Source organism: Anguilla anguilla, chromosome 2 (genome assembly GCF_013347855.1).
Source record: "Anguilla anguilla isolate fAngAng1 chromosome 2, fAngAng1.pri, whole genome shotgun sequence".
Classification (NCBI taxonomy): domain Eukaryota; kingdom Metazoa; phylum Chordata; class Actinopteri; order Anguilliformes; family Anguillidae; genus Anguilla; species Anguilla anguilla.
Window position 1 is genome coordinate 29,056,345 of NC_049202.1, and position 14,521 is coordinate 29,070,865.

At 39.7% G+C, this 14,521-nt stretch overlaps 1 protein-coding gene across 2 annotated transcripts in view; it reads left to right on the forward strand.

Moving 5' to 3' along the window:
* col9a1a (collagen, type IX, alpha 1a) overlaps positions 1-14,521 on the forward strand; it is an 82,904-nt gene that overhangs the window by 33,019 nt on the left and 35,364 nt on the right. For both annotated transcript variants that reach the window (XM_035403049.1, XM_035403050.1), the window contains exons 11-15: positions 6,434-6,469; positions 6,563-6,619; positions 6,778-6,831; positions 9,528-9,581; positions 11,599-11,652. In XM_035403049.1, the coding sequence (XP_035258940.1) occupies positions 6,434-6,469; positions 6,563-6,619; positions 6,778-6,831; positions 9,528-9,581; positions 11,599-11,652 (255 nt within the window). The remainder of the gene's footprint in view (positions 1-6,433; positions 6,470-6,562; positions 6,620-6,777; positions 6,832-9,527; positions 9,582-11,598; positions 11,653-14,521) is intronic.

The window sequence follows — 14,521 nt, forward strand, 5'->3', positions numbered from 1 at the left end:
GCTTCATGTTCTTGGTTCCGGGGCGGTATGAGAGCGTGAAGTCAAAACGACTAAAAAAAAGTACCCACCGGGCCTGACGGGGGTTCAGACACTTGGCTTGTTGGAGGTATTCCAGATTTTTATGGTCGGTCCACACCAGGAATGGATGTTGGGCCCCCTCCAGCCAGTGTCTCCAATCTTCCAGTGCTAGCTTAACAGCCAGTAACTCCCGGTCCCCGACATCATACCTGGACTCAGTAGGAGTCAAGCGGTGAGACAGGAAGGCACAAGGATGCAGTTTCCCATCAGATGAGCGTTGAGAAAGGACGGCACCAATTCCCACATCCGAGGCATCTACCTCAACAATGAATGGCAATGCTGGATCAGGAGGCGTCAGGATGGGCGCTGAGGAAAAACGTTGCTTAAGCTCCCGGAATGCCTTGTCAGCCTCTTGAGTCCAAGCATAGGGAGCACCACTCTTCTTAGTTAGGGAAGAAATGGGAACAGCTACTGAACTGAAGTTCCTAATAAACTTGCGGTAAAAATTTGCAAATCCAAGAAATCTTTGGACCTCCTTGATGGATCTTGGAGTAGGCCAGTCACGCACCGCTTGGGTCTTCTTTGGGTCCATTTGAATTCTACCCTCCCTAATGACAAATCCAAGGAATGAGACCTCCGTGACATGAAATTCACACTTCTCGGGTTTGACAAAGAGGTTATTCTTGAGCAGTCTCTGGAGAACTTGGCGCACATGATGACAATGCTCATGCAAAGATCTGGAGAAGATTAATATATCGTCCAGGTTGACAAATACAAACTGATATATCATGTCTCTGAGGGCATCATTGATAAGAGCCTGGAAAACAGCAGGGGCATTTGTCAGTCCAAAAGGCATAACCTGGTACTCGTAATGACCGGACGGAGTATTGAAGGCGGTTTTCCATTCATCACCCTCTCGGATTCTGATCAGATGCTAAGCATTGCGCAGGTCCAGTTTCGTGAAAACAGTGGCTCCCTGGAGCAAGTCAAATGCTGTGGACATCAGAGGCAGGGGATAACGATTACGAATGGTGATTTTATTAAGACCCCGGTAGTCAATGCATGGACGCAATCCACCATCCTTTTTACCCACAAAGAAGAACCCAGCCCCTGCTGGCGAGGTGGAAGGACGTATGAAACCAGAGGCTAGGGCATCCTTAATGTAAGTATCCATTGCCTTGCGTTCAGGTAAGGAAAGTGAAAAGATCCGTCCACGAGGGGGGCTGGTGCCTGGCAAAAGTTCAATGGCGCAGTCGTAGGGCCTGTGGGGTGGTAGTGTAGATGCCCTTTTCTTGCTAAACACCTCCTTCAAATCCAGATACTCGGCAGGAACATGGGTTAACTCAGAAGGGTCTGGAGACTCTAGCTGAAAGGAAGGACTTGAAAAAAAGGCATGTAGCATGGCAAGTAGGACCCCATTCGAGGATAGTACCAGTAATCCAGTCAAAATGGGGGTTATGGCGGTTCAACCAGGGGAAGCCCAGGACCACAGGGAACTCAGGGGAATCAATTAAATGTAAGGAAAGCTCCTCTTGGTGAGTCTCTACCTTGAGACACAAAGGAGAAGTAGCTGAAGTCACGATGCCATGCCCAAGAGGATGGCCATCTAAAGCCGTAACTGAGAGTGGAGTGTCCAGAGTAACTTGGGGGATCTTGAATCTTTGAACAAGATTAGCATCAATAAAATTCCCCACAGCACCAGAATCTACCAGGGCCTGACAAGAGTAATTCTGCTCACCCCAAGTGATGGTAATGGGAAGGTATACACCTGCACCAGGGAATTCGGGAGTAAGAGTCGCTCCCGTCACAGCCCTCCGTCTGCTGGACGGGATTGCTCTTTTCCCAAGAGCTCTGGACAGGAGGTTCTGAAGTGGCCAGGCTTGCCACAATAGATGCAACACCTCTCTCTTATGCGTCGGTCCCTCTCAGCCTGAGATAGATGAGTGTGTCCAATCTGCATTGGTTCAGGTGCCTCAGTGAGAGATGTGTGTAGCTGCCAGGAAGGGCCTGTTAGTTCATGTCTCCTTGGGAAACTGGTGCGATCTCTGTGACGCTCACGGAGCCGGTTGTCAAGACATATGGCATGAGTAATAAGGGATTCAAGATTGCCAGGATAATCAACAGAAGCCAAACCATCTTTCAAGGCATCAGAGAGACCATTGAGAAAAGCAGAAATGAGTGCCGTCTCATTCCAGCCACTTACAGCAGCAAGGGTACGGAACGAAATTGCGTAGTCAGCTACACTGTTTCTCCCCTGACGGAGCTGAAAAAGTTGTTTGGCTGCATCCTGGCCTGTGGCAGACTGATCAAAAACTCGTAGCATATCGCCAGTGAATGACTTGTAGTCTGAGCATTCCGGACCCTGCTTCTGCCAGATTGCAGTTGCCCAAGCCAGGGCCTTACCGGTTAACAGGGTAATAATGTAGGCAATTCTGGACCTATCAGAAGGGAAGGTTGTTGGTTGTAGTTCAAAAGTCAGCTGGCACTGGATCAGGAAACCCTGGCATCCACCCGAATTCCCATCATACCTTTGGGGGGCTGGGAGGCAGGGCTCAGTACTGGGATGTGGAGAGGGAGGCCCAGATGCATGTATAGAGGCAGGCATATAGGATTGTTGTACTAGAGCGGGAGGGGCTAGTGGAGCAGGTGAAGGATGAGGGAACTGGTGGAACCAACCTCTGAACGGTTTGAGCTAGCTGCTGTAGAACTTGGTCATGGCGAGCTAGAATCTCCTGCTGATTGGTTAGGGCTTGACCATGTGTGTCCATAGTGGAGCCAAAACTGTTCAAGGCAGCCATTATCCGTTCAAACTCCGTAGTGGAGATATTTACAGAGGATGTTGCTTCTGCTGAGTCAGTCATGGCTAAGTCTTCTGTCAGACTGGGGGCTTGAACCCTGGTCCCCCATGTGGCAATCAAACACCTAGTCCACTGTGCTACCAGAGACTGGAGGTGACTCAAGTGCAGAGCAACACAAGCAGGAGTTCAGTTGGTTTTAATCCACAACCAAAAAACACAAAAATTCAAAACACACCTAAGCAGGGAAAAAATTACAAGCAGGCAGTCCAACAAGTCCAATACGTAATCCAAAAATCAGAATCCCAAACTAACAGAGCCAAAGTCAAATACAACAGATCAGTCCGTGAAACAAGCAAACACACCAGCAAGGGAAAATCCAAAAGAGATACCGATAACAGTCTAGGTCGAATCAGGCAGACTATTCAGCGGGGTCAAAAAGGTGGCTTGAGCTTGAGAAACGCCAAGGAATCACGAAGACTTAGCAAAGACATAGACAGAGGACTGGGCTTAAATACACTGAGAAAACAAGCAAACAAGGCACATGACAGAGACAATGAGGTACAGGTGGGCAAGTTAACAAGAGGGCTGGGTCAACATAACAAGGGAGGCTAACCAGTATCCAGAACAACAAAGAGTCTTTGGCACCCTCTGGTGGTTAAAAGGTAGTCCAACCCGTGACAGGTAGTGCGTTTAGGCTGCGGCAGTGGGGGACCGCATGTGGTGCCGGAAAAAAACGCAGGGGCCTGCGGTAAGAAAGTTGAACCAGAATCAACTTTTGCCGGAACGCAACCCGATGTCACACTGCAGTGGCCAATCACGTAAGTTGTTTAAATTACCATGTAGCAGTCCGCTGTTTACCGAGAAACCGTCAGATGAATTACTGACGCGATTCATTTCCTAAGATTCAATTTTATTTTCGTCATCGTGATTTGACAGTACCGGGTAATGGGACGAGTACCTACATCGGAATTAAGCTGTATAAAATATTCGCTATTTAGCAGTTCTTGCATGTTCATTTATTGTACCTAGCACTATGGAGTTCATGGACCAAACGATGATACTCTCCCAGTTGTATCCTCGCTTGGTTTATTTCTTGTACCCAGCTTCGACGTCTGCGTCTGGCTGGCAGTCTACGCTGCAAAATAACGATAGCAAGAAGCTTCCTTCGGTTTGCGCTTGTGTCCTTTTTTTTTTGAGTTAGCGGACAGGAGTGGGTGTTAAAGTTCACAACATGACGTCACACTCACAAGGAGGGCAGCAACTGTTGCGTATTGTCTAATCATTGGAACTTACAGAAGGCCTTGCTCCCAGATCTAAAGGGGAGACCTTTCTTCTATGGCTGCTGGTGTTTGTTTGTTGTAGACACTTTTGCACTGCCTTGACCATTGTAGATTTCTGTTTACCGTTTTCTGATTTATTGTTTTATAAAGTGTTTTTGTTTGTTTTCAGTTCCAGGTTAAAGGAAAGGCAGCTTGCCAAATATCTATAATGTTGATTTTGTTTATTCACCACCTGATGCAGTGGCCACCCCAGCCCTGCATCACAGATATGTTCTCATGCCTTATAATTTACCAATTTTCCCCATTCTTTCCATGCTCTGCTATAGGCCATTTGTCCTTCCCTTTGTAAATATATTTGAAAGTGTAAGACTTTAGAAGCTAATAATATAACTTCAGAAACAGTGCTGATGTTTAACAGAAGCCCATTCTGAGGTTGATGAGGAACAGACTGTTCCACAGTGTGAACGCATGGGGACAAAACATTAAAAACACAAAATTAGGGCTGTCAAAGTTAACGCGATAATAACGCGTTAACGCAAATTCGTTTTAACGCCACTTAATTTTTTTAACGCACGTTAACGCACTGCGTTCAAGACAACTCAGAACTAGTAAAAAATGAGGTCCGACTTGTGATAAAAGCAACTGAGCGGTCGTAGAAATCGGAATTATAGGTCGGAAATTCAAGCATCATTTCTGAGCTCCAACTTTTCCGACTTCCGGATTGGTTACGTCACATTAAGAGAAATGGCGGCATTTGTAGTTCGTGGTAATAAAAAAAATGGTGCATTTAGGCTTTTCATGCATTTTCATTTGGGTGTGTGATTATGTGATATGCGTTAGTATCGTTTATGTTTCCCATTCATTATAGCAATATGTGAAATTTAAAAGTTACGATATCCATCAGCAACTTTTTTCGCAGCGTTTTCTGTGGGAATCCGTGTTTTCCCGAGTAAAACAGCGCGAACGCAGTTTTTCATTGTCTGGGCATATAGAAGTATAGCCTAACTGTTGTATCCAAAGAAATGGAAGTATAGCCTAACTACAATATCCTAATTCGAGTCCTAATTCTGTATTATACTCCCTTTCCACTGTTTCCTGCTCACTTTATTTATTGTTTGTTTTATTTTGTATCATCCTGTTTTGATCCCACATAGTAGAAGGGGATGTTTTTGTGAGCCTTTATAAGCGTAAAGTTGGACACACTACATTGTGTTGAGTACTCATAAGTAATGTTAAATTTAGCAGGTCAGTATGCCCATCTGTTGTTGCCTGTTGGGCTTGAGATGTTATGATTTGAGCATATTTTGTTATGCTAAATGCAGTACGTTTGAGGGTTTCTGGACAATATTTGTCATTGTTTTGGGTTGTTAATTGATTTCCAATCATAAATAAACATACATTTTCATAAAGAAAGCATATTTGTCCACTCCCATGTTGATAAGTGTATTAAACACTTGAAAAATATCCCTTTAAGGTATATTTTGAACAGATAAAAAATGTGCGATTCATTTGCGATTAAATATTTTAATTGATTGGCAGCCCTAATTAAAATACATTAAAAAGCTCAGATTGCCTGATCATTTCAATAGATATGACACAAAAAGACTAGTGTATACCACTGTATACATTCAGTAGGTAAAAAATAGTCCTGCATACAGAATAGAAGAGTGCCCATTTTGCTGATTTCTTTTTTTTTGTAATTGGCATCTTATGAGATGGCTCACTGGGTCATCACAACTAATGCTTGTTTCTGATGAAATCGATATCGGTGACTTACTAAAAATGAATTATTATCATAATAATTATCATGGGTATTTATTTACAGTATTATTGTGAATTAGAAGCGAATGTGTCTTAATATTCCACCTATAATAAGACTTTATATAAAAGGCTGTTGATTCACAGTAGAACAATATTTTGACTTTCTGTTTGCTTTGAGGTGTAGGGACACTACATGAGAGCTATCAGTACAATATGAAGTAAATACAACCAGTAGATAAAAATTGATAAGGGATTAACTTGGTATTCGCTCTATCAGGGCATGTGTTTTTATTGTACTTTTTGTCTAGGTGGTGACTCAATTCATTGATGAATTTAATATTAAATCTTTTTTCATTACCATCCATTTCATAAAGAGGACATGTAAAAGTTATGAAAAAATGTGATTGGGCTTTGTTCTACCCCTGGTAGGGATATCTCAAAAAATAAGACCCTTTTTTAGGGTTTTTCCTGCACTATTATGCAAAACTACAGGTTGTTACTGAGGGTCATGGACCCACAGAAGTACACCTCTTGTAGGATGATAAAATGAGTGGATCCTTGTTATTTTTCTGTCAGGGTGTTCCTGGGATACATGATGGAACTACAGAATTGGTAAGACTTGTTGAGATTGACTAAAGAATAACCCTTACACTATATGTATTCTATCCAAGAATTACCTAACAAAGTGAGTATTTTCTCGCCTAGTGTCCTAACGCCTGCCCCCTTGGCCTAGCTGGACATCCTGGTCTGCCAGGTATGAAGGTGAGTTGCCTTTCTCAAGCATTATGCTGTTTAGAAAGCAGCAAAAAAAAAAAAATAATTACAAATATTGCATTAATAAAGCCAATAATATAATATTGTGCAGACAGTTTCTGAAATGTTTAAGATCCTTGCCAGTGTTGATTGTATTTTTCATTTAGGGCCACAAAGGTGTGAAAGGTGAATCAGGTGAGCCAGGAAAACAAGGACACAAGGTAAGGGCTATGTATTGTGTATTGTGCTATGTATAAAACAAATATGCAGATGTCATTAAAAAAATGCTGCTATTACCTATAGCTGGAATAATAGACACTGAAGTCCTGGTAGGACAAGAGGAAAGTCCTCATTAAGGACATGGGTATGCTCCCACAAAGTGATTGATTACATTGATACAGCTTTATCAGTGATTTTTCATTGATTCATTGATAGATCATAGACCATTGAAACATGGTCCTAACACATTGCAGTTGAACAAAATTTCAGACCAAAACAAAGTTTTAAAACTTTGGCAAGTATGTATTCAGATTCCACAGATAGTGAAATGAGCTTGGTGTGTGTAACTGCTGGTTAATGAGAAGGCATTGCTTTCAAGAAAATTCACAATTTTAAATTTTCGACCCCTGACAGGCAAACATTTTGTCTATGTTAGCCCAGAAAAGCCCAGAAAAGAGGCATGGTTTGACACGGCCATTGCTCTTCTTGTAGTAGGCTAGCAGGCTATGAATACAATGCATAGCCTATTCTATTCATTTACAGATTAATCTTGATCACTGGGCTAGGAGTTCGCTAGCCATAAACTGCACAACTGCACCATACTAGTTAGCTAGTAGCCTAATCACATTACAAGAAAATCCACCCATTACTATTTTGAGACTCTAATATATTCTCCTCAGTAAGCAATTTTCAACATCAAAAGGATTCAGCCGTGGCCTGTTTTTGAGCTGAACACACTTTCACCCACCCTACTTACAGTTTAGGAACTATGAAATTATCTGGTGCTTTCACTCTAAGAAATAGTACATGCAGACTATGGTTATCCTTCACCAAAATTTCATGATCAAGGTTTAGCATGCCAGCTTTGCTCACACAAATTAAAAAGGCAGGTGCACATTGGCCCAACTCTAATTATAACAGGCTGGGGTAAACACAAAACACATTTTTTAAATTATTATTTTATTTATTTAATGAAAAAAGTTATTAAACACCCATATCACCCATGTAAAAAAGTAATTGGCCCCTTAGTTACTCAATCAACCAATTAACAAAATTGAATTTATGATTAGATTCAGCTGATTGAACATGGCCAGGCTTAATTGAAGTCCACTTTGTAGTCACCACGTTTCTATAAGCACACTATGCCATCATCAAAGAAAATTCCAGAAGAGATGAGAAAAAAAAGTTTCTGAAATATATCAGTTTGGAAAGGATTACAAAGCCATTTTTGATAACCTGGGACTCCACCAAACCACATTATATCCAAATGGAGAACACTTGAAACAATGGTTAATCTTCGCAGGAGTGGCCTGCCAATATTTCTTCATGGGCGTGGCGACAACTCATCTAGGAAGTTACAAAACATCCCAGAATGACATCCAAATAACTGCAGGTCTCTCTAGCCTCAGTTATGACCAACGCTCTTGGCATCACATTGAGAAAGAGACTGGGCAAAACTGGGATTCATGGGAGAGCGGCAAGGTGGAAACCAATGCTAACCAAGAGAAGCATCAGTGCTAGTCTCACATTTGCACATTTGTTTAAGGGGGAAATGATTTGTTCACATGGGTGATATTGGTGTTTGATAACTTTTTTTCATGAAATGTATGAAATAATATATGAAATTTAAAAAAATGTGTTCTGTGTTTACTCAGGTTCCCTTTGTCTAATAATCTATTTTGTCTAAAGATCTGAAACCATTCAGTATGCCAAATATGCAATAATAGAGTAAATCACGGCACTGTTTCTTTTTCTGATAACTGGTAAAATAATGGCTGTTTATCAGTTCGGCCTATGTCCTGAGTAACATGGGCCATTAAAGGGAACCCCACCAAGACTTGTTGGGCTTAATATGTTATAAATGCCCTCAACTATGGAATCATGTTGTAAAAACCACAAAAAAGATTTAGTCAGTTAGATCGGTTATATAAAAAAAATATCCAAGCCATTAACCAATGGAGATCACCATTATTTTAGATGTGCAATGAATTTTGGGTAGATGACATAAAATGGTTGCACTGGAAGTTAACTCTGTTGTTTTGTCCAGCAGTTGCTGTTATTAATAGTGAAAAATATCAATACAATGCCACAGAATTTGTGTGTGATGTGATACACGGGATATCTGTGAATAGGGTGGATTCAATAGCTAAACAGCTAAACGTCTTAGTGTATCAGCACGTATTATCATTATTTTATGTGATTTAAATTAATGGCGATAATGTACATGTTTCAGTTTCACCAAAAAAGATTTGATCCATATGTGACTTTGAATGGCTGGCGCTAGAAGGAGACATTTTCAATGGCACTCAATGGACAAGAGCAATGGACCGGGAGACCTGTGCAACCATTTGACATCACTACCCAAAGTGCATTGTAACAGTAATAACAATGGTGACCTATGAGTCAAAGGGTTTTATTAAGTTTTAAAATAACTAAAATATTTAATGTGGTTTTTATGACATATTTATATAATTGAAGGCATTTACACCATATCTTAACAGGCAGGGTTTCTTTTAACATTTATCACTTGCTTAATCAACTAAGTATTGCCAGTTAAAAAAATTCTACTGTTTACTCTATGTGACCAGTGGTACGGTGAAATTTTTAATATGGTACATGCAGGCACTGTGAAGTTGTTAAGGCAATGTGTGGTTGGTACTTGACTGTTTTTTTAAAGTTTATATAAATCAACTCTTAGGGTGAAGAAGGCGACCAAGGGGACCCTGGAGAGCCTGGTGCGCAAGGCCCACATGTAAAGTATTTTCACTGCCCTCATTGTTCCTAGAATTTAACATTTAATATAATGCTTAAAGGGCAAAAATACACTGTGGAAAGAAATCGTTGTTCATAAATGAAAAAAATTCTCAGGATGGCAGAACTGAACAAGAAACATTTCTTATATAAAATCATATATACAGTGGGCTCCAGAATTGTTGGCACCCTTGATAAATATGCACAAAAAATGCAAAAAAAAAAAAAAAAAAAAAGAGGCTGAACTAAAAAATAATACAGTTATTGACATAAGCTTTATTTTCCAACTTGTGTAAACTAGTGTGCTTGATTAATGATTCATTGGAATCAACCAAAGTCTTAAATTTTTTAAATAAAACAAATATTTCCCCAAAAAAACAGGTTCCACAATTATTGGCACCCCTGGCTTAATACTTTGTGAAAACACCCCTGGCAAAGATGACAGCCATGAGTCTTTTCCTATAATTTGTGATAAGGTTAGAGAACACATTTTGACCATTGCTCCATGTAGAACTTTTCAGAATCATTGAGATCTTTGGGTTTGCGCTTATGAACCCCCCTTCTTCAGTTCAGACCACAGGTTTTTGATGAAATTTATGTCTGGAGACTGAGATGGCCATTGGAAAACATGGATGTTGATTTCACTTAAGCATTTCTGTTTAGATTTTGATATATGCTTGGAGTCATTGTCCTGCTGGACAATCTACCTATGACCAAGTCCTAGCTTCTTAGCAGAGACAACCAAATTTTCTGCCAGAATTTCCTGGTACTTTGTTCATTGTCCCATTGATCTAAAATAGTGCCCCGGGACCACTGCCAGCAAAACATCTCCAAAATATCAAAATCCACCTCCATATTTGACAGTAGGTATGAGGTGCTTCTCCTGTATGCATTCCTCTTTTGCCGCCAAACATGTTGATGGTGTGTATGGCCAAAACGTTCAATTTTGGTCTCATCTGACAATAGCACTCTCTTCCAGTCATAATTTCAATGAGGTTTGGCAAGCTCCAGATTCTTGGTTTTGTTTATTGTGCTCAGTAAGGGCTGTCTTTGTGCCACCCTTCCAAAGAGTTAGTTGGTATGGAGGTGCCATTTTATGTTTTTTTTAGACTTGTTGACCACAAAAAACAAACCAATCTCTGCAATTCTTAAACAGTGATTTTTGGGTTATTAATGGCCTCTCTCACCATCTTCCTCACCGTCCGTGGGGACACCATGCACTTGCTTCCTCTTCCTGGAAAATTTGCAACCATTCCTCATGTTTTACACCTTTTTATTATTGCCCTTAAAGTGCTAAGTGATATGTTTAACCGTTTATGTCTTTTTTTGTACCCATTACCAGACCTCTGATGGTAAATTACCATCGGTCTCTTCTGAATTGACAGTTATTTGGCTTTTCCCATGCTGATGAATGACAAAGGGTTTTTGTATGCTTGTTACCTCATTTTTATTCTCTAGTGAAACTGGAAGTGATGGAATGACACAATATAGTTCCTTTAGACTGAGATTAACTAAATTAAGTACAATTGTATTGCCAATTTAATTTTGTTTGATTTTATTTACAATAATTGTTAGGCGTGCCAATAATTATGGCATCTATGGTTTTCAGAAAAAATTAGATTACTTAATAAAAAAACATTGAAGCATGAGAATAAATGTATTGAAATAAAAGTATATAGTTTTCCCATATGTTTGAAAATAACATATAGATTATTATCTGTGTCATTTATTTTATGCAGCCTATTTTATTCATTTTTATTAAAGGTGCCAATAGTTCTGGAGCCCACTGCATATATGAAAGTTTTCTTGTTGAGTTATGCCATCCTGAGATAGAATCTATATATACACACATAAACAGCAAACCACTCAATAAATATATAATTTTCTACAATGTATCTGTATTTATCTGATACATAGTAATTATGCATCCTAGTGAAATCGATGACTACTGTCTGCTTGGACTTATTCTCAAGTAAAATCTGGTAAATGTTATATATCTTTCTGTGGTTTGATTTCAGGGTCTTCAGGGAATCAGGGGAATTACTGGAATGATGGGCCCAAAAGGTGAACAGGTAAGCATCCTGAGGCTCAATGTCCTAATGATGTTTTAGGTTTAATGACTGTGACACTAAATCTAAATATAGCTCATGACATATCAAAGGCATGCATTCCTTTGTTAAAATATTCCTAAAAGTATAACTATAAATAATGTATTTTCAGTGTACAGTTACAGTTTTCTTTATATTCCACTCCTTTGATACTCATTGACAAGAATTTAACTAGCCACTTATATAAATAATGTCCTAAAACTGAAATACTAGCTCTGCTTGGTATACATTTTTAAAATTATTTTGCATGCAACCTACTTTATAAAATAAAGGGTTTTGTGTCCTGAGTGGCAAATTCAGCTGAGGCACTTTTTCTTTGGGTAGTGTCGCACCTGTGTACCGGATACACAGTTCATCTGTGAAATAAGGAATAGCTGACTATGTGCATTTTAGAAAATAAACATGCTATAGCATGATGTATGTGTCCCTTTAATTTCACCAAGAAAAAAATATGGAAAAAGAACTGACAAAAAATGACCTGCTGGGGCTGCCAGGTGGCTCATTTGATTAAGAATCTGGACCATGCCATGTGGCCAGTAGCTTCATAGGACGATGCACAATTGATGATTGCATTGCCCAGGATGTGGCAGGGCTCAGTCGGTTAGGGATCCATGTTCACCATTATCTAGCGACACCTGCTGGTTGATCAGGTACCCATGGACTACATATAAGCCACATATAAAATGTCTTCCACCAACTCCACTGTGTGCAAGCTTATGTGCAAGTAGTCTGTGGTGTGAAAAGAAGAGTCTGGCAACATCATGTGTCTGAGGAGAACTGTGGATGTCTACAATCTCCCAAATCAGCAGTGAGATTCACAACATGAAAATGGCTGCAGTTGCAGATTATTGGCTATTACAGATTGGGGTGGGAATTGGAGATGCTCAGCCACTTCTTTAAAAAGAAAAATATTCCTGCTTTTAGTTCAATTATGACAAAATATTTAACTGATAACAGCAGAAGAGAGTGGTCCAGGGGATCTACGTGGTTTGTAATCGTAGATTGGTCTGGGATCAGCTCTACACAAGCTGAACTACAGTTGCCACGATTAATAATTGTGATAAGAATGAATACTGTTTACTTTGATAGAATAAGAATGTGTTCACATGAAAACTCAGATGTCTTTAGTATTAAAATCAATTAAAAACCAATGCAATTAATTTTAAAAAGGTGAGAGTTGGGTCACTCATCACATTGTAAACCGTTTGCATTGGACATGGAATAATACAGTAATCATAATATTGTGGACTGTCCCAACCTCATGTGCATGCCAGCTGTGTGATTTCACCTTCAGGACAGCCATTCAGAGGGCACATGCCAAATAAGATAAATGTAAATGAGAAAGCGGTCATACACATTATTTGTTACTGCACACAATCACATCATAACAATGCTACAACAAAAGGCAATTATGAGGTCCAATCACTCATAGACACGATGAAGCTGATGAATATACTGTGCTTATAAGGTGTCTGTTTAATGTAAATCTGTTCCGAAGTTATTATGTTGATGTTGGATGTCAACCATTAGCATACGGCAAGGTTTGCAATCAGAGGGCTCTGTTTACCGGAATCAATGTCACACGATGCATGGGCACACTGGACGTTGCTACTGAATTTTCTATATTGTTGTGACCAGAGGCAAGGAGCACACAGCTCACAGCGCACGACTGGTGGAAAATGGGCTGCATTAGGCTGAATATATTATCAGTGGGTGTTCCAGGAGGCTTCAATTATAGCCAAACAAATGGCTTCAGGGCTGTCACTTTTTTTTTAGTTATAAATAAGAGAAATTAGTTTGAATTTAGTTTGTTCGATTTTTTACCATCAAAAATTTCTAGAAAACATTGCCTAAGTGTATAATTATTATTTACATAAAACCTGTAGCTAAATAGCTTCCAAATCAGATTAGTTGTTTCGTTTTTATTATATTTTTATGTTGGAGATCCTTTCTGCATTAACCGAAAGAGAATGGAAACATCAACAGCAAACGGACTCATTAGACACTGAAATTTGGTTATACAGTACATATGAAGTATTTTAATTTGCTCAGATGAATAACATTTTATATTTCACAAATAAAAATGAACAAACTCAGGTATGATTAGATAGATCTTTTCAGATTAAAAAGGCAAGGTTCAAAGCTTCTGACAATCAAACAATGAGGTATCCAGATTAAAAGGTGAAGTACACTGTCAATGATGTATTCAGAGCAATCCCTACTTCTGTGCACTGTCAGTGCCATGATAGCTTGCAATGTTTGATTGCTGTTTTGTCTGAATGTAAAAGTGCTACGATTAGAGTGATAATAATGTACTAGGTAGCATATCGCCATTTAGTGGTATCTACCTAGAAGCTTGAGAGATAAGCCAGGGGCTGTCCCAGTTCTCCACACTTGGCTGAATGTAAGTCGCTCTCAGCCCAGTTAGCATGTTGCTAGTATTCCATTCCAGCAAAGCTTGCTACCTGTGCCTGCGAATCTCATGCTGACTGGCGACCATTGCCATCTAGTCCCACAATTTCCTAAAACACAACGATTTTACAATAACTGTGATTGTAGCCATGTCATATTAACCCTATAGTATGCCAAATGCCAGCATTCATACAGCTGGATATATAATGTCATATATAATATCAGTCAGCAGCCTACAGTATATGCTCAGATATTGAAACATTTGAATTGTTCAACAACTATGGATATATTCTTTGCCAAAGAGCAAACAGCACAAATAGGGAAAATTTTGGATTTTGTTGGGCCAATGATGGTTAGTATCCAATGATGGTGCGTTCTAGCTGGCTCTTTAGGTTTTTGCTGAACAAACATTGGTTCATTG